We start from the raw sequence: 20970 nt of genomic DNA, 5'->3' as shown, positions 1-20970 counted from the left end.
TATCTTAGTGTAACTTAAGTTCAAAGTAACATTTCTTAATACAAACATTTTCTCAGGCTCTTCTTTTTTTAGGGTCAGCCTGAAATCAGCATTTTTAGGACTAGATTTAAGTCCTAACTGAACGTACAAATGTTAGTATTTTCGTAACAGGGAACTACCTCATTCTAGGAATTGAAACACTGCACAGCCCCCCCCCCCCCCCCCCCCACACACACACACAATTAACTTCTTTCTCGCTGAACCAAGACTACTCAAAACTCCCAAATTTTCTCTCAGAATCCAGAAACTGAATGCCCTAGCCAGATCAATAGCTGTCATGCAAAATAACCAACCCTTACCTTTACATCAGCAATGAGAGCATCTTCGTCTTCTATCCCTGTAGGGACACATTTCTTGTGCAGTGGCAGAGACTCCAATTTATCTACAAGGCAACGAAGGCCTTCAAGCTCAAAATGGGTCAGATGCACCTGTCGGTCCTTTCTGGGGCTACACTGGGGATCCCATACTTGGCCATTGTGGGAGCCCCGGCTAGAGTCAGAGGATGAGTCCCCAGACAAAGTTTTCTTCAGACTTGGAAGACTTCGGCAGGTTTTGCCCAGTCCGTCATAATCCAGGTTAACCCCATTGGCTACAGGGCTAGTGAGGACAGAACGCCTGCTGCTCAAGCGCCGGGGTTCTCGATCTACTGCTTCCTCATCCCCATTTCCAGACTCCAACCCATTTAACTCCAAATCTGCCAGTATGAAGAGAAAATGCAGTAAGAACATGACACATGGCCATGTGATCAACAAGAGAAATAGGTAGTATGGGAGGGGCCCTGAGGTTATAAATGACAAAGCTGTCACATTTTAAAAATGGTCTTCCCTATTCCAACCCATTTTTCCACTGTTGAAAACCATTTACAGGTAAAAATAGGATCCTGAGCTAGCAGGACAACTGAGGTAACAGTCAACTAGATTTTTAAAAGATTGGGAAGGGTGCAGTCTTTAAACTGTGTGCTAGAAATAAGTTACCTATGAAAACAGCTGTAAATTAGTTTCAAGTTCAAACTTAATTTGGCTATTATGGGATTTCATTATCTTTTAAAAAAATAGTATGAAGCATATTTAAAAAGTAGTTTTGTTCGAAGTTTTCACCATAAAATTAAGCTTTGGAATTGAAATCTTAGCAACATGGCTAATAAAACAAAGTGAATATTTTTTAAAAGAAAGATTTTGATAATCAAAACAAAGTGAAAATAGAAGTTTTAATGAAAGAAGAATTTTAAAATGTTAACTGATCTTTTATTATGAAAGTAACACATGTTGACTATTAATAATTTTTTAGAAAATACAGGAAGGTGCAAAGAAGTAAATAAGTCAGCCCATATCTCTCCACCCTTGGATAACAACTCAGTGTGATGTATCTTCTTTCCATCTTTTCCTATACATGTGTGTATGACTAAGACTTGATGTATTTTTTTTTTTTGTAAACCTTATAATTTTATTTATTTATTTATTTATTTTTGGCTGCGTTGGGTCTTCATTGCTGCGCGCGGGTTTTTCTCTAGTTGTGGCGAGCGGGGGCTGCTCTTCGTTGCGGTGCGTGGGCGTCTCTTTGCAGTGGCTTCTCTTGTTGCCGAGCACGGCTCTAGGGGCGCAGGCTTCAGTAGTTGTGGCACCTGGGCTCAGTAGTTGTGGCTCGTGGGCTCTAGAGCGCAGGCTCGGTAGTTGTGGCGCACGGGCTTAGTTGTTCCGTGGCATGTGGGATCTTCCCGGACCAGGGCTCGAACCCGTGTCCCCTGCACTGGCAGGCGGATTCTTAACCACTGTGCCACCAGGGAAGCCCGACTTGATGTATTTTTAAACAAAATTAGGATCATGCTGTATGTACAATTCTGTATCTTGCTTTCATGTATTGGTGAGCATGTTTCCGAAATGCTAAGGCAAAAAGTATCTTGCTTGGATTGAAGACTCTCCATTAAATATATGACCACAGGATACTACAGTGTTGGCTCCTCTTTATTTTTAAGGCATGGAATAGCCTAAAAATGTAAAACTGAAACTATCTTGACATCCAATAAAATATTTCTCTTGATAGAAGTTGGGGAAACATTAAAGCACAGATGTTAAGAAAATACATTTTAGAATCTTACCAACATGGTTTAAGCTGTAGCTTTCCCACTTATTAACTCTTAGATCATGAACAAGTTTTTTAATCTCCTTGAACCTTAATGTCCCCATTTGTAAAATATGCACAATAATACCTACACCTCACAGGTAATAATAATAACTTAATGTATATAAGCTGCTTAGTTTGGTGCCTGGAATATAGTAAGAGTAATTATGATGATACGATCCTAGTTTTTATTGTGCCAAAGACCATTCTTTATACAATAAAACACTTTAGACAACTGATCACTCTTTTTTTTTTGGCTGCGCTGTGTGGCTTGCAGGGTCTTAGTTCCCCCACCAGGGACTGAACCTGGGCCACGGCAGTGAACGTGCGGAGTCCTAATCACTGGACCACCAGGGAATTTCCAACTGATTACTTTCATGAGGAGCTAAGTACTAACAACTCACACAAAGATGAGATCCAGAATATTTCATTTAGCCCTAGTAATTCACATCTGGGTAGGAGGATCAGCTGTAACCAGTGTTCAGCTTCAGTGAATGGATTTGGTACTTCTAAGTAGATAAGTAAAAAAGACAAACTATAAAAACAGAACTACTGGACTTCCCTGGTGGCACAGTGGTTAAGAATCTGCCTGCCAATGCAGGGGACACGGGTTCGAGCCCTGGTCTGGGAAGATCCCACATGCTGCGGAGCAACTAAGCCTGTGTGCCACAACTACTGAGCCTGAGCTCTAGAGCCCGCAAGCCACAACTACTGAGCCCACGTGCCACAACTACTGAAGCCCGAGTGCCTAGAACCCGTGCTCCACAACAAGACAAGCCCCCGCAATGAGAAGCCCGTGCACCGCAACGAAGAGTAGCCCCTGCTCGCCGCAACTAGAGAAAGCCTGCACGCAGCAGTGAAGACCCAACGCAGCCATAAATAAGTAAATTAATTAATTAATTAAAAACAAAGCAAAACAAAACTACTGAGCAACAGCCTACGGAATAGTCCCAGTCTCACCCTCAGTCCTGCAGAGTATCTTGAAAGTTCATGTAGGTGGAACACTTACCCATGCTAAGGGACTCTTTCTGAAATTCCTTAGTTAAGTGGGAACGGTTGGTTATGCAGTACACATAGCGCTCTAACACGTACCAACACATCTCATAGTAGAATGGATAGCGGAACTTATTTGGAACCTATACAGGAAAAAAATAATGAAAAAATCAAGCTGATAACAATTTTCAAGGAAAGAGAGTAACAAACAATCACTGCAATAATTAGCCCAGGAAAAACACTCTCCAGTTAACCTGTAAACCTAAGTTGTCATGTGGAGCAAGAACTTAAGTGGATCTGTCAACTTAGAAAATGTTGGTCTTGGGAAATAATCACTGAAGATAAAAGGTACTTGGAAAGACCATTTAGAACTATCAAGAAGCTGTCTTGTTGAGTGGGAAAGCATCAAAAACAAGTTTCGAGACAGAGAGTAAAATGTTAGTAAGACACAATATACTTAATTGAGAAAATTGTTTTAGGGTTCTTAGGATACAAAGGCATACCAACTACTCTTGCCTTTACTATGGTTTTACCCTGAACCAGAAGGCCATGAAACACAGAATATAATGGAAAATCAGGACACGAGATAAAGTTATATGTTTTTATTATGTCCTTACATATATGAAAGTATGATTAGAGATGCATTCTCAAGCTATATCTAGTCTAGGACATGAGACTGAGTACTTCCCCCACTATTAACTCTCAGCTTGCCTGTCTCATACATTGTAGTCTACCAAGATGGTATGTCCACAAATCAGGTTACTACTCCACGTGGCCTAATCAGTTGCTATCTTTAGTCTTCTTTCCAATTCTCCCCAAAAGTAGCATGAAATTATTCCAGCTGAATTATAATAAAAATAATTGCCCTTTAGATCTACCATAGTCAAGGAAATGGCAAATCAGCATGGATCAACGAGTGAGGAAGATCAACCATGGGGACTATCCTAAATACAGGCATAACTCATTTTATTGTGCTTTTGCTTTACTGAGTTTTACAAATTGGAGGTTTGTAGCAACGCTGCACTGTCAAATGACGGTTAGCATTTTTTTAGCAATAAAGTATACTTTAATTAAGGTATCTACTTTTTTTTAAGACATAATGCTACTGTACACTAACAGACTACATATAATGTAAACATAACTTTTATATGCACTGGGAAACCAAAAAAATTCATGTGACAGTTTACTGCAATATTCGCTTTATTGCAGTGGTCTGGAACCAACTCTGCCATATCTCTGAGGTATGTCTGTATATTCTGCCCGCCTTCTTTTAGAGAGGCCATCTCTCAAAAGGATAAGGCAAACAATACTCTTAGGATTGTTTTGAATATGTAACTCCTGAAAATGTTCCCACCTCCTTTCAAAGCTCCATGTCAGGCAGTCTTCCCCAATCAAGGAGACCCAGATGGGAGTCCCTTTTCAAAACCCTTCACTAGGTCACAGGGCATCACTGTGGAATGAGGAGATCACTTTCCTCATTGCAAGGCAGGAGACACATGTACTTTTCATTAGCTTTAAAACGCAGAATCTCGGTCTCTTATTGCCACTACATCTTTAACAACTATAAGAGGTTTATCCACCCTTATTTGAAAATCAAATTAATTTACTTCTGGTACAGTAGGAGGGAACACAAGAATTAATAGATACTTGATCCCCCCCCAAATTAAACATAATATACTGGGCTTCTCTGCTCGCCTTTTAAGTTTTATTAACACTTTTCTGAAAGGTCTTTATTAAAAGTTCAGGACAACCCAAAATTCTAAAACCTCTGGGACTCTGTTGAGAGTGGAGTAATACTGACAGAAAATAAATAAATAAATAAAATATAAAATGGGCATTAAACTTTTGATTTTTCACTTGGAACTCAAGAGACTGTACTAATAATAGCCAAGACATCACACACCCAAACTGTGCCATTACATTTTACCTACGCTGCTAGACACCACAGAGCACAGCAACTTCTAAGACTGGGTTAGAATGTTTTTGGAAGAAAAAATTTTAATACTCATTATAAAATTACTGAGCCTTTAAGAGCTATCAATAGAATAATTACCAACAATCAAGTTCAAATAGTATATTTCTATACTGGCATGGCAAAAGTAACCAGAACATTGTCTTAAATTTACAACACTTTATATTTCTTTCCTAAAGCATTCTCTACACATTCTCTTTTAAGTTAAATTCTGTAAGTTTATAGAAGTTAGTAACATAATAAACATATGTCAAGTTGGTATTGGCAACGTAAAAGCTTGGTGTAGAAAGTAAAAAAAAAAAAAAAAAAGCTCTGTGTGTACATATGTAGAGGACCCAATGAAATGTTATAGAAACACGGAAGGGTTCCTATTTGGAATGAAAGAATTAAGCCCTTCTTAGGAAAAATGGAATAATATAGCAGTTAGATACTGAAATTTGACATTTTCTGATAAACAAAGTCCAGGAAAATTAGACAGATAAATCAACATCAGTTATTACCAGTTTAACTGTCTGAAGGAAATTTTTCATGCAGAGATAAGGTGCTCATTTTACCTACGCCGCTGAATATATATTCTCCCTTTCTTCCCTCAAACTGAGCAAACAATTAAGCTATGGGTATAATAGCTATTTTTAGCCAAAAAAGGGAATGTTTTTTAAAAACATTTTCAGATTGAATCTTACAGCAGTGTAGGTGGTATTACCTCTTAGAATGATTTTGAGTTAAATAAGAGTATTTTACTATGAAATTATGTAATTTTTCTCTTTTGAAACATTTAAACTATTTTTACTGTTACTATAACTTAAAACTTACTAAACTACTTACTGTTTCCTGTAGTTTCATTACTTTTAACAAACAAGCAGAAGTTCACTTCTATAAAATTTATTTAAAAAGCACTGCATCGGGCTTCCCTGGTGGCGCAGTGGTTGGGAGTCTGCCTGCCAATGCAGGGGACACGGGTTCGAGCCCTGGTCTGGGAAGATCCCACATGCCGCGGAGCAACTAAGCCCGTGAGCCACAATTACTGAGCCTGCGTGTCTGGAACCTGTGCCCCGCAACAAGAGAGGCCGCGATAGTGAGAGGCCCACGCACCGTGATGAAGAGTGGCCCCCGCTTGCCACAACTAGAGAAAGCCCTCGCACAGAAACGAAGACCCAACACAGCCATAAATAAATAAATAAAATTTAAAAAAAAAAAAAAAAGAGATGGTTCTCTTTAAAAAAAAAAAAAAAGAAAAAAAAAAAAGCACTGCATCCTCTCAATTCTAACAGGGCAATCCCTATAACTCCAACAATACCAATCTTATGTCTAACGTATAGTATAATAGCTCCAACCAGAATAAATGTTTCAAAATAGGCACCAAAATGGTTAACTGATCATGTTCACAGTAAATTGGTCAGTGACTACTCCTTCTAAAAGTTGTGAATTCTTCATTAATTGTTATTTTCTGATTTTTGATTTTGAAAACTTTCAAATCCACCAAAAAGTTTAAAGAGCAGTACCACTAAGACTTCCACAGCGTCTCCAAGATTCACGAGTTGTTAACATATCACATTCTCAATGGCTGGGGTTGGGGTGGGAAGAAAACCTAACTAAGAGAGGGTTTTGTGACATGAGAAACTTACATGAAATCAAATTTCAGTGTCCATAAATAAAATGTTATTTTATTTGAGCCATCCTCACTTATTTAAGTATTTCATTCTACAAGGCAGAGTTAAGTGCTTGTGACATACTGTATGGCCCACAAAGCCTAAAATATTTACTATCTGATCCTTTACAAAAAAAGTTTGCCAACTCTTGCCTTAAGGTATCCACTGCATGTAACTTTCCCCCTATATATCCAGAATGGTTTATCAGCTATGTAACATCCTATGGAAAACTGACAAAACAAGACACACAAATCATTTTCTATAGGGCTTAATTCTCTCACAGAACCCCAGTTGAGAAAGGCAGTATACACATTTATATATTAAAGTATAACAGTTTGAGTGTTACATAGTAAGCAGAGTAAAGAAAGATATAAGAAACCTCTTCAAATCCAATTATTACATAGAGTTACTTACCCGTGTCCGATCTTCAATGTTGTATATTTTTAACTGCATGGGGATATTGAAGCTATGCAAAAAATTGCCTCCAAACACTAATGTGTCTGTAGGAGTATACACAGCATGAATCCAGCCTAGAAGAAAGGGAATGGAGGGCAGTGGCTATAAGCACACGTTGTAACATGGCTCTCTCAGAGCATTAGTACAAGACTTCTGGATCACACTTTTTACTCTAATTCTGCCTCTTCACGGCTGGTCAAGTTACTTAATCTCTTGCAGCCCCAATATCCTCTATAAAACCAGGATAAATTATACTTTATATGTGTGGTTGGTAAGCACTGAATGAGAAAGTACATGTACAGTGTTTATAACAAACTTTCAATAAACGGTGCTTGCATTTTTTGGAGCACCTAATATGAACCAGGCTCAGTACAAGAGAATTTACATGTATTGTCATTTACTCCTCACAACAAAATAAGATAGGGATTTAAATATTTGACCAAAGTAGTATTAGCAGGTAAATGCATAGTCAGAATTCTAATACAGGTCTGTGACTCCAAAATCTATGCTCCCTCTAAGTACTTATTTTGGAACTTAGTTACCTGATAAAAACTGTTACTGATTTAGCACTCTAGCCTTCACAGCTATCCCTTAGCAGAGTAGGTAGTTCTTAATAGGGGGCTGTTTATCACCTGCAAAACAGGTCTTATCCCTAGGATTCTGAAGAGCTAGGGCTAATGTGGGGCTCAAACATGTAGATCTGAAAAGCCGCCACTGGCAATTCTGATACATACTCTTAGTGGAAAATCATAGACTTTAAAAAAGAAGATAAATTCTTAGCATCTACTCAGTAATGACAAGAAAGAACACGCCATTGTTTTCTGCCCACTCCAGCATCATAACCATTCTTGGTGTTGGTGGTAATCTATCAATTTATTTTTAAGAAAAGAAAGTGGCTAGAGTAGACAACCCACTTTTTTGCATCTTGCTTACCTGAGGGAATGACGAAGGTATAGCCCTGCTTGAGCTCAATGCGCTGGCAATCTGACACCCGGTCACCCAGAAAGATGTCTCCCTGTTTCCCTGACAGCAGCCAATTCTCGTACAGCTCCAGGTTGTGGGCTGTAGGGGGGATGAGCCAGAAGACCTGTGAGTTAAAAAACTTCAGTCTGTTAACAGCCATTGACATGACCCAGTCGTCTCCCTCAACTGATAAACAGGTACAAACTTAAGACCAACAGGTAGAAGAGAAACAAGCAATCCTCCCAGCCTACAGAACTTGACCATTTGGGAAATTCTAGAGGCCTCAAGGAAGTAAACCTTTTTTGTCCTCCACTTGATCAAACAGCATTAGGGCTTCCCTGGGGTTTGATTGTAGAACCCGGAACCTATACAGGACTCAGAGAGAAGGAGGGCATTTAGCTTGTCACCTAGGCAGTCCCTTATTTGCCCCTGGCTGGCTGGCCTAAATGGTCCTGAGAAGCATAGTTAGTTAGGTACACTACCTCCAAAACACAGGCCTGAGTTGCTTTATTCCAAGGTAGTAACCAAGACTGAAAGGACAGAACTTAAGATACCACTTAAATGGATCCAAAGTAAACAAAATGACTCTGGATTTGGAGGTACAGCTGTTCTAGATTCGGCCCTCATATTTTAAAAGCATCATCTGTTTTCATTCCAGTTCTACTTTTCTCTCACAAATGCTTTCACTTCTTACAAGAAAAAAGGGTAACGATAAGAGTAATACTATAATAATAGTAATATAGTAATACTATAAACCTCTGATATTAATTCTACATTTCCATTCTTGCACAGCATTCAGAAGCATTCTGAGAAGCTGGAACAAAGGTCTCTATGAATGAGGATAATCTTTCAAAATCTATTTATATCCTCTGACAGGACTTAAAGGCTTCCTATGGCTACATTTCAGACCAATGCCTCTATATAGGGAAAAGTGGTTTGGATCCCAATTTGCTGATTTCATTGTGAATCTACCCACAATTTGTGTTCCCTTCTACTACTTTATTACACTTTCATGTAGAGAAATTATCTTGTCCTCCTAAAACCAGTTCCTTGCCTTCATTTGGAGAATTCTGTTTTGGGAATCTAGAAACAGGACCACTGAGGTTTACTAAGTAGTGGTGTCAATACTGGTAAAATAAGAATGGACTAGATGAATACTAATTCCTACTGGACTCTAGCCAAGAAGGTCAACTTAATCTACAATTCTCTCCAGATACGAGTGGGGACAATCCCCTAATAGACTCGTTTCCAGGGTATATGAAGCATGCAGGAACTGAAGGAAACTCATATAACCAGCTTCAGATTCCAACCCCCATCACAACTATGACCGTACCTTTCCCCCTTGATGGATGTGATACCAAACAGAGGTACCACCAAAGTCCACATGGAAGTCAGTATAGCAGCCTCGAACACTCATCAGACAGTACCTGACCCAAAAAAAGCAGTAGCATTAGTGCACTGATGAGAAAAAGAGAACTTTTCCCACCACAATGCCACACTCTCCCCTTGTGTACTCCACTCCCTCTATTTTCCACCTAATAAACTCCAGTCGGTGAGAGGAATGCAATCTCAAGCCATCATATTATCAGAAGATACTTTTTTTTGTCTTTATGTCATCATGGGCTATGGTACTCTTACATACACTCTTCCCTTTGGAACTAAAGTCTACTCTTTAAATAATTCACCTTTTTGATCACTTGGGACCCAGAGCAAGGTTCCGAAGGGAGGAACCATTTCTTGCTATCACTTTGGTCTCCCACAGCACACTGAGGAAAATGCAGGGTAAGCCACTTACTTCTGCACTTTAGGGTACTGCATCTCCAAGATGGCATTTGTTGACTCAGTCTGACTTTCTTTCAAATGCCTTGGCCACATATTGTCTACCCAGTCAATGAAATCCACCTTTAAAAAGGAGGAGGGACATTTAGGCTTCAAAGGAAGGGTTGGGATTAAAGAGAATTCTAAAGTCAAGAAAAATAGAAATTCTCAAAACACACACTGAAAGACTACAATTTAATTTTAAGCAAACAAATAATATGTTGGTGAATCTTAGGATCAATAGGCAAACATTCTAGAAATAATTATTAAGTGAAAATAAAGACTAATGGTTCCATCAGCATGATCATAAAAGTAGCACTAATCAAAACAAAGTCATTAAATGATGCAGTAGTATCCAACCAAGCCCTCTCTTCTGTGTCAGTACTGGTATAATCAGCTGTAATGTTTTTTTTTTTTTTTTTGGTCCAATAAAAGGCACTGTCTGGAAGGTACCTATAAACTTACCAAAAGATATAAATACTGTTAGAGCAGCTAAGATATCATTTAAGAAAGAAAGAGAAGAGAAAAGAAAAAAGAAGAGGAGAGAAGTATAATCAGCTGTATTTTTTTGAATCTGCCTTACAATGCAGGGGACGCAGGTTCGATCCCTGGTCAGGGAACTAAGATCCCACATGCCGTGGGGCAACTAAGCCCGTGTGCCACAACTACTGAGCTCCTGCGCCTCAACTAGAGAGCCCGCGTGCCACAAACAACAGAGCCCACGCGCTCTGGAGGCCATGTGCCACAACTAGAAAGAGAAAACCCGCACACCACAATTAGAGAGAAGCCCGCGCACCACAACGAAGAGCCCACATGCTGCAACGAATGATCCTGCGTGCCTCAACAAAGACCTGATGCAGCCAAAAATTAATAAATAATAAATAAATCTAAAAAAATAAAATCATTAAAAAAAATGGTTAAGATAATAAATTTAAAAGAAAAAGAAAGAAAAAGGGAGGGGAGGGGAGGGGAGGAGAGGGGAGGGGAGGGGAGGGGAGGGGAGGGGAGGGGAGGGGAGGGGAAGAGAAAAGAATTCCAGTAGGGGTTTGTAGCTTGCATGAGCAATGTGCTATAGAATCTACTGGGTTAGGAATCAGAAGTTCCGGGTCTATCTTGTTTTCTGAAGATCATATGTGAGCCTCTGGAACTTATCTGTAAAATAAGGATAATTACCACAAAGGAATATTGTGAGGATTACATGTAAATACATGTTAAAATTTTTTTGAAATAATGTCATCAGAGTTTAGGAATCTGTTTGGCCGCACCATGCGGCATGGGGAACTTCCCTGACCAGGGATCGAACCCATGCCCCCTGCAGTAGAAGTGCAGAGTCTTAATCACTGGACCTCCAAGGGAAGTCCAGGAATCTGTTTTAAATATTGGGTTGGCCAAAAAGTCCGTTTAGGTTTTCCGGAACATCGTACAGAAAAACCCGAACGAACTTTTTGGCCAACCCAATATGTGCTGAAAGAAATGAGAAATGAAAACAGTATGAACTTATTTAAACACTTTACACAGAATTGTAACGTGCCCTGTACCTTCAAATGACTGCACCCAACCACTGAACTCCAAGAAACAGTCTTAGGTAGATAAAGTGTGAGTCAAATAACCATGGATTCAGCATAGCACTGGTGTTCCAATTATCTAACTTATGGCTATAAAAAACATGTACCTGGTAAGCTTTACAACTTATGTATGTATACATTTGATCATTTATTTCCTTACAACATAGATCTAGATAAATGCATACAATCTGTGCGTAATGATATGAGGCAAATGTCCAGTGGACACTCAGATGTAAACTGTGGGAGAGTGTTTGGAAGGGGTCACCGATGATATGCAAGGTTGTTTTTTTTTTTTTAATATTTATTTATTTATTTGGCTGCGCTGGGTCTTAGTCGCAGCATGCAGGATCTTCAGTTGCAGCATGTGGGACTAGTTCCCTGACCAGGGATCAAACCCAGGCCCCCTGCATAGGGAGCACGGTGTCTTGACCGCTGGACCACCAGGGAAGTCCCAATATGCGAGTTTAAATAAGCAAGATGAGGAACAACTATGAAGGTTAACTTGCTGCCCCATTTCAAAGAATTTCCACTCAGGGATCCAACAGTTTTAACCAAGCAGCCACTGGGCCTAAGAACACTGAATGAGCCCCAGATTCTTCTTTCAATCAAACAAAATCTACTTTCTGCTCTCTTAATGTAGTGGCTAGTTTTCTTCCATCTCCTGGTACTGTCCTTTGGAAAGCCTTTAACAGAATAAAGAAAAACTGTGACTCACTCAATATACTCACTGTAAGTTCTTATATCTGGATAGGGAGAGGAAAAGTTAGGAACACATGAGTATTTTTTGTCAAGTGTTCACTCAGAGATAGATGAACTTCTCTGGCTAGAATTTCTCACCTGCAGCAATAAGTCACTCTCTGGCCTCCCTTTATTTGATATTATTGGGTATTATCTGACTATCAAGAGAATATTATGGTAAGGTGTTCATACTTTTTTCTTAGGTTAATCTTTAGGCTCTGGATAGGCCTTTTGCTAAATGGCCTCATCCATATGATAGCAAGTCTCCAGCAGGGATAATCACAGTTTCTACCTGTCCCGTACTAATACAGGGCCAAACTGGCAAGAAGTGCAATACCTAAGACATAATCTATTCATACACTGTGCAAAAACAGCTCATGGCCTTCCACGAACTAATTTCCCCATCACCAAACAAATCTGCACATTACACCTGCTGCTATTTTTCATCTACTTCTCAGTTACTGCTGGGATGACAGCAGAAATCACCTCTCTCTCTTCACTAGAGAATCCCACTTTATGCTACCACCCACAATGGGCACTTAAAAGTTGCCCACCTTGGGCTCCCCTGGTGGTGCACTGGTTGAGAATCCGCCTGCCAATGCAGGCGACATGGGTTCGAGCCCTGGTCCGGGAAGATCCCACATGCCGCGGAGCAACTAAGCCCATGTGCCACAACTACTGATCCTGTGTTCTAGAGCCTGCGAGCCACAACTACTGAGACCGCGTGCTGCAACTACTGAAGCCTGTGTGCCTAGAGCCCATGCTCCGCAACAAGAGAAGCCACCACAACGAGAAGCCTGTGCGCCACAAGGAAGAGTAGCCCTCGCTTGCCGCAATTAGAGAAAGCCTGTGCACAGCAACAAAGACCCAACACAGCCAAAAATAAATAAATAAAATAAATAAATTTATTAAAAATAAAGTTGCCCACCTTACTTTCCCTGCACCTACTTTTGCACATATTATTCTTCCTGCCTGGGATTCTGGTCTTCCTTCTCTTTGCCTCATTTTTTCTTTCATGTCAAGCCTAGGTACCGCTTCCTCCAAAAAACTTCGCCCAATTCTCCTCCAGTTTAGGTTAGGTGGGTCCTTCCTACTGGCTCCCACAACATTCCGTACTTATTCACTTTTGAAGCACTTACCACATTGTAGTTTCTATAAATGCCAATTCTCTGGTCTTTCTTCCCCATGAGACTCTAAGCATTTTGAGGACAAGAATGATCTTGTTCTCCACTGTACCTCTAGCACCTAAGCACAGCACTTAGCATGTAACAGGCACTTAAACCAATAAGCTCACTCTGAAGGTGTGAAGATCATAGTGAACAAGAAATTATGTAATTTATGTAAAAGATTACTACATGAATGAATACATTTGTCAAAACTCACTGAAATGTACCCTTAAAATGGGTACACTTTATTGTATATCAATTGTACCTCAATAAAGTTGGTTTTTTATTAAGCATTATTGAGATATATTAGAAAAGACCTAGATAAATGGAGGGATATAACTTGGGGGAAAATACCCCAGTAAATAAATAACACCCTAGTAGATTAAGAATGTTGCTGCTTACATAGCAAGGTCATAAAAAGCTTGCTTCCTTTTAGGAGGTGACTTTGGTAATAATAGCTCACTCAATCTTTCTGGACTTGTTTTAGGTCTCTAGAAGATACTGGTGCACTGTTCTCTGCCCTCTAGAAAATTTTCTATTTCTGAGCTCTTCCATGGGTTCTATTCCTCCATTTAATGGTGGAGTACTTTTCTAATTTTTATAAAATGATGTAGCATTTTTATCATTAAAACTAGGGGCAAAATGAATAAATTAAGGATGTTACAAAGAAGGCTTCATGTGTGAATAACACATTTCTAAATTTTAAGAATGGAAAAGTATGATCCAGGCCAAGTTTTACTTTCACAGCTACAATCTTACTACTCTTAAATTGAAATTCTAAAAATATTAAGGAACACATTTATAAACAATGTTATTATGATTCTTACTATCTCTCTTATTGAATTCTTTATTTATTAAGTTCACCTTGTTAGGCTAATAACAAGTCTAAATTCTAACCACCTGTCTTCCTGTATTTCCACATGACAATTAATATAAAAAGGATTTTTGTCATTTTAGGGGGGAAAAGTTTTCTTGAGAAATTCTGTATTTGTTGTAGCACCTCCAATAACAAGAAACAATGACAAAAGTTATACTGTCTCTTCACATAACACTGACAACATTTTCCCTTTGGTCTGTACATACCAATGTGTTAGTGATAAAAACAATGCAACTAACTAGTAAGTTGAAGGTTATGTATGTATATAAATGTATATATAAAACAGTATTATAACCAATTAATACCACATTTCAACTTTGAAAGTCAAAGGGTACAATTAGGATAATTTAAATGGAGATAGGATAAAACACTGATTACTTGACTTCGAAAAAAATGTACATTTTTTCCATTAGTACATTCCAAATTCCACCGTTCCAGGTGGAATACTTGACTCAAGTGAGTTCTGAGACAGGAACAAAAGTGGTCGAAAAATAACTAGGTATATTTTAAAAGTGAAACCAATCCCACTTACGGAAATGAGTGTTCTCAGCATCCTGTAGACAGCCACTTTCATAAGAGATGGGTTAAATCAGTATCTACCTCAGGAAAGTTAAGCATCAAAAACTAACTTCCCGGGCTTCCCTGGTGCCGCAGTGGTTGAGAATCTGCCTGCCAATGCAGGGCACACAGGTTCGAGCCCTAGTCTGGGAAGATCCCACATGCCGCAGAGCAACTGGGCCCGTGAGCCACAGCTACTGAGCCTGCGCGTCTGGAGCCTGTGCTCCGCAACAAGAGAGGCCGCGCACCGTGATGAAGAGTGGCCCCCTCTCGCCGCAACTAGAGAAAGCCCTCGCACAGAAACGAAGACCCAGTACAGCCAAAAATAAATAAATAAATAAATAAAAATTAAAAAAACAAAACAAAAAAAAAAAAAACTAACTTCCCCTCGGGATGGGTTGTCAATTTATTGCTACTAGTCATCCAACAGAATCTACTCAAGAAACCATCTCATACAATCACCTGGCTCTAAATCAGTTTTCTCCCAAGCATCTCTGCAAGTATAAACCTATAGGATAGAAATTTATTAGGCAAACTTCCTATTCACAGTTCTTATCAGAATGAATTTAAGACTTTTCTCCATTACATGCAAAGGCCAATGTTCTTAAATTATCAGAATGGCCTCTCCCTATCAAAAACTAAGTGATGTTGGAAAATGATGAACCTTCTAAAAATACAAGTTATTCTTATCAAATTGTCTTGTTCATCCTTATCCTGGTATGTTTAAGAAGTTATAAATTCTCCCAGTGTATAATCAACCCTCTTGGTGACAAAGACAATGTGGAGAAAATGATTAGACTAACCGTGGAGGGCCGCTGCACCATGTTTTCCAGCCTGGTGTGGCTAAACTCTAGGCTGATGACATTATAGAGTTTTTCTCGCTCCTCCTCTGGGGTCTCATAGTAGCGTGTCCACTGAGCCATGGTCATTTCAATGCCTTTCTGTGTGTTCACATCCATGACATCCACCATCCGACGACTCCCTGCCATGAAAGATGCATTGATCATCTCTACTGAGCCACTAATATCCTTAAATATATTAAGAATATAGACACAAGTGAAAGTAAACAAACTATCCTTTCTTCTTTACAGTGTTCACTAATAGACAGGCTATAGCTATCACTTTCAAGGAAATCAACAGAAAATCAAATCATAAAGAATGACAAAGACAATGGTTAATATTAAAAACAACAATCACTCCCTATGGCATGTTTACTATATGGTCAGGCACTGAATCTTATATTCAATATCTCACTCAATCCTAACAATTCTAAATACTAAGTACCATTCATAGATGAGAAATTTCATTCATTCCATAAATATTTACTGAATGATAAAGACATCTTAATGGATACAAAGATGTGCATCAGATTCTCAACCAACTATAACAACCACAACAAAAAGCAGAATGTCACAGAGGCAGCATAAAATAGCAGGGGGGAGAAAACAATAGCCTCAGAGCCAGAGACCCAAGTTTAAACCTCAGCTCTAATATTACTTAGGCAAGTTATTTAACTTCTCTGAACCATAATATCTTCTTCTGTAACTTGGGAATAATATCACCTTGTGGGCCATTGTGAGGATTTAGTCAATGAGGTAAAATGTCTGACACAAAAAAGGTGCTCAGTTAAACAGCAGTAAAAATAAAAAAAATTAAAAAAAAATTTTTTTAAACTAGACTGACCAGAGAAGGATTTTAGAAAAAGGGGCGGGGGGGGACTTCCCTGGTGGTCCAGTGGTTAAGAATCTGCCTTCCAATGCAGGGGACACAGGTTCGATCCCTGGTCGGAGAAGTAAGATACCACATGCCGCAGGGCAACTAAGCCCGCGTGCCGCAACTACTGAGCCTGCGCACTCTAGAGCCCACGTGCCACAACTAGAGAGAAGCCCGCGCTCCGTAATGAAGAGCCTGAGCGCTGCAACGAAGATCCCGCATGCCACAACTAAGACCTGATGCAGCCAAATAAATAAATTTAAAAAAAGAAAAAAAGGAAGGGGAAGAAGAAACATTTGAGTTGAGCCTGGAGGAATAAATAGAATTTCAACAAGATTCAACAGAGAGAATTCCGAGCAGAAGCAACAGCATAAGAGAAGATATGGAGAGGCAGTACACCAAAAAAGTTAAGAAAATGGTGGTCAAGGAGGGGAGAGAGAGAATAAAAAGTTGCCCCTGAAATATTAAGAATACTGTTCAATTTGTAAGAAACTAACAAACACCTACTATATATACCTGGCTTGGTGGATATACCAAGTAGTGTTAGGACCTGGTCCCCTGCCTCAAGGAGTTTATAGTCTAGTTAGAGATAAGACATAATAGGCAAGAGGACAAGAATATGGCCATAATGAAGCAGATATGGCAGAATACACATAAAAAGATAACTGATAATGTAAGACAACGGATTGAACCTACTCTTCATTATTTGGAAGAAAAGGCAAACACTAAATCAAAACTGTCTTGAAATACCACTTCACACCCACTAGGATGGCCACAATTTAAATTTTTTGAAAAAGGGAAAATAACAAGGGCTGGCAAGGGTGCAGAGAAATCAGACTGTGCCGGCAGGAATGTACAATGGTGCAGGTGCTATGGGAACACTTTGGTAGCTCCTCCATAAATTACGCAGAGAATGACCACATGATCCAGCAATTCTACTCCTAGGTATATATCCAAAGGAATCAAATGCAAGTGTTCCAACAAAAACTTACATATTAATGTTCTTAGCTGCTCTAAATCACAACAGCAAAAAGGTGGAAATAACCCAAATGTCCATCAACAGATGAATCGATTAACAAAGTGTGGTGGGACTGCCCTGGTGGCGCAGTGTTTAAGACTCTGTGCTCCCAACGCAGGGGGCCCGGGTTTGATCCCTGGTCAGGGAACTAGATCCCACATGCATGCCACAACTAAGGAGCCTGCATGCTGCAACTAAGACCTGGTGCAACCAAATAAATAAATGAAAAACTAAGGAATTAAAAACAAAACCAAAAACAAAGTGTAGTATACCCATACAATGAATGGATTATTCAACCATAAAAAGGAATGAAATACTGTTATACGCTACAACATAGATAAACCTAAAAAACATTATGCTAAGTGAAAGAAGCCATACACAAAAGGCTGCATATTTTATCATTCCATTTACATGAAATATCCAAAATAGGCAAATCTACAGAGACAGAAAGTAGATTAGTGGTTGCCAGGGCCTGAGGCAAGGAGAGAACAGGGAATGACTACTTAATGGGTATGGAGTTTCTGTTAGGGGTGATGAAAAAGTTCTGGAAGTAGGTATTAGTAATGGTTGTACACTGTGAATATACTTAATGCCACTGAGTTGGATACTTTAAAATTATTACAATGATAAATTTTAGGTTATTTGTATTTTACCATAATTTTAAAAAAAATTAAAAGTGAATGCTTTCCTTTAGAAATGTAGATAAGGCAAACACAGTTCCACTCTGCCAATGCTACCAGAGCACTCAGATAAAATAATGACAGTCATAGTAATAGCTAACTTTTACTGAGCACATACTATGTGCCAGACACTGTTCTTCACATTTAAGTAACTTGCTCAAGGTTACACAGGTAGTAATTAGTGGAGCTGGGATTTGAAACCAGCCAGTTTTGTTTGAGTCCACACTTTAAAATCAATATATCCCATTATATAAAGTTTACACAATAGAACACGTGTACTATCTTTTGGGGACATGAACTGAAACTGGAGATGTAACATTCTACTTTAGGTAGAAAAGAAGAATGGATCAGCCAAAGTACATTTAGTAATAATGGGTTATTGTAATCACCAATATGTTGTTCACTGCATTTTAACAATCATCATTTGAAATTTCGGATAAGTCTGTCAGTTTAAATATAATCACTGCTTTATTTTAAATCACAACAAAGATATCTGAGACCATCCACAGGTCTATTTGGAAAATATAAGGTTAGGAAGGGCTCTAAAGACCATTATTAGCAGAAAACATATTGAGGACATGAGAAAGTGATAAGTGAGAAGGAATGCAAAAGAAGGCTAGTGAGTGAATCAGTCCTTATAGCTGTATAGCTCAGAAATTAGGATACTGTAAGTCTATGACAGGATCTAGAAGTCTATATTTTTAACAAGTATCACAGATGCTGCAGGTCATCTGTGGACCACAAACCCCTAAGAATGCCTGACCAATAGAGAAAAGCTGTGGTGGTCTATTAACTTGTGGATCCAAGGAATTACTTCCTGGAGGTCCATTAGGAAAAAAAAGTCAAGCGATGGACCGATAAGAACTCAAGTACTAGGTTTTCTGAGGCCCCCTGAGAACCCTGCCTTGTGAAGAGTAGGAAAGCATTTTAATTACTAAACAGATTTACTGAGTATCTACTATACTCCAGAGACTGTGCTAAGTAATAGGAAATACATAGTGACAGGCAGATAGCTGGAATCTAACATAGAAACAGGTAGGGGAGTGAAAAATACAGGGAATTAGAGAAACTTCCTCTACCTTGGACATTTATCTCTTGGATAAACGGAAGTTATCCAGCTGTCTAAAAAGAGCCCTCAAGTGGCCAAGAGACAGTACTGCAATACTTAATTTCAAAGGGAGAGACTGCACTGGAGCTTCAGCATAGAGGACAAAACATAATAGAAGCTGTAGTGTTAGGCGGAAAGCATCTGAAAACTTCTTTTGTTTCATGTCCTGCCAGAAACATTTCTAAAATATTTTAATCCACTTTACTGCCTTATCACGTATAGGAGAATAACCATCTCTGAATTCCTAAGGATCCTGGCACGTCTCAGGGACGCACTGAACACCAATGATCTGCAAAAAATTGACCAAACCCTTACTGACCCCAGGAAGTTTTCTTCTTTAATTAGACTGTTCTAATTTGCTTTTTCTCTCTAAACTTTCAATATAATGAAATACAAATCTGGGACTTCCCTGGTGGTCCGGTGGTTAAGAATCTGCCTTCCAATGCAGGGGATGAGGGTTCGATCCCTGGTCGGGGAACTAGGATCCCACATGCCATGGGGCAAGTAAGCCTGCACACTGCAACTACAGAGCCCACGTGCCACAGCTAGAGAAGCCCGCACACCGCAACGAAGACCCAGTGCAGCCAAAAAAAAAAAAAAAAAAAAAAGAAGAAAGAAAAGAAATACAATTCTGATTAAGACTCAAGTTAACCAATCACTGATGAAGAGAAATTTTAATGAATCTACTTCTCAGCTTACAAAGTTTCAAACCTTAGCCAAGTTACCAAATGTAGCATTGGTGAAAATTTCCTGGAAATTTCTCCATGGCTTTTAGGGAAAGGAAGAGAATTATAAATGAAGTTTCATTCTTGGCTCAGAGATATAAAATTTCACTTTTGAAATTTTGCCCTGGAAGGTAGGCTCTTCATGGAGAGAAGGAAGGATGCACAATGATAAAAATAGTAGGTAGGAAAGAAGCAGATGTTCAGATGTTGTATGTCTAATGAGTAGTACTAAATGAAGCAACTTCTATAACTGCCTTTGAGAAAATCCTCAGTTGCTAAACAGTAGTTTCTAATCAAGAAACTATTTCAAGTAGTATATACTTCAATCAAATATATAGTTCAATGTTCCTAAGCCTTAAATCTCAGTAAGAGATTTAAGACTCAGTTGTAAATCTTAGATCTTTGCCTCAAAGACACTCAAAGGCCTCAAGTTTAATACTTACCCACACACATTTTGACATCATTCACAGTGAAGTCTGGATCTGGCATCCTATGAAACAAACACTAGTAAGTATAATGGGAAGCACAACTACTCTAGTCAGGTGAGTTTTTTCTTAAAGAACTAAGAACTCCCCAGTCAAGACATATCAATCTTCATATTGAGGATTAAAATATATTTTAAATATAAATGTATATATATGTACATATATACATAAGAAAAAAGAATATATGAGAAAAGGTTAATAGGGATTATCTCAGGGTGGTAGATTTTAGGAAATTTAAATTTATTTTCTTTATAGCTCATCTATATTTTCTCACTTACCTATAACAACACACTTCTAGATATTTTCAATGATCTATGCCTTGGATTATC

The 20970-nt window shown here is 38.9% G+C and overlaps 1 protein-coding gene across 7 annotated transcripts in view; it reads right to left on the bottom strand.

The window, feature by feature from the left end:
- Positions 1 to 20970, bottom strand: part of KDM2A (lysine demethylase 2A) — a 104960-nt gene that overhangs the window by 22140 nt on the left and 61850 nt on the right. For 5 of the 7 annotated variants that reach the window (XM_082478202.1, XM_082478205.1, XM_082478204.1 and 2 more), the window contains 8 exons: positions 20600 to 20646; positions 15716 to 15894; positions 9986 to 10092; positions 9524 to 9617; positions 8161 to 8314; positions 7186 to 7301; positions 3167 to 3293; positions 339 to 733 (listed from right to left, as the gene is read on the bottom strand). In XM_082478202.1, the coding sequence (XP_082334328.1) occupies positions 339 to 733; positions 3167 to 3293; positions 7186 to 7301; positions 8161 to 8314; positions 9524 to 9617; positions 9986 to 10092; positions 15716 to 15894; positions 20600 to 20646 (1219 nt within the window). Of the gene's footprint in view, positions 1 to 338; positions 734 to 3166; positions 3294 to 7185; positions 7302 to 8160; positions 8315 to 8487; positions 8912 to 9523; positions 9618 to 9985; positions 10093 to 15715; positions 15895 to 20599; positions 20647 to 20970 lie in introns of those variants that run through there. The other 2 variants (XM_082478206.1, XM_082478207.1) reach the window with 2 other exon arrangements.

Source organism: Balaenoptera physalus (assembly GCF_965194825.1).
Source record: "Balaenoptera physalus genome assembly, chromosome: 10".
Classification (NCBI taxonomy): domain Eukaryota; kingdom Metazoa; phylum Chordata; class Mammalia; order Artiodactyla; family Balaenopteridae; genus Balaenoptera; species Balaenoptera physalus.
Note: the sequence above shows the minus strand (reverse complement) of the source record. Positions and strands in the feature narration are given on the sequence as shown.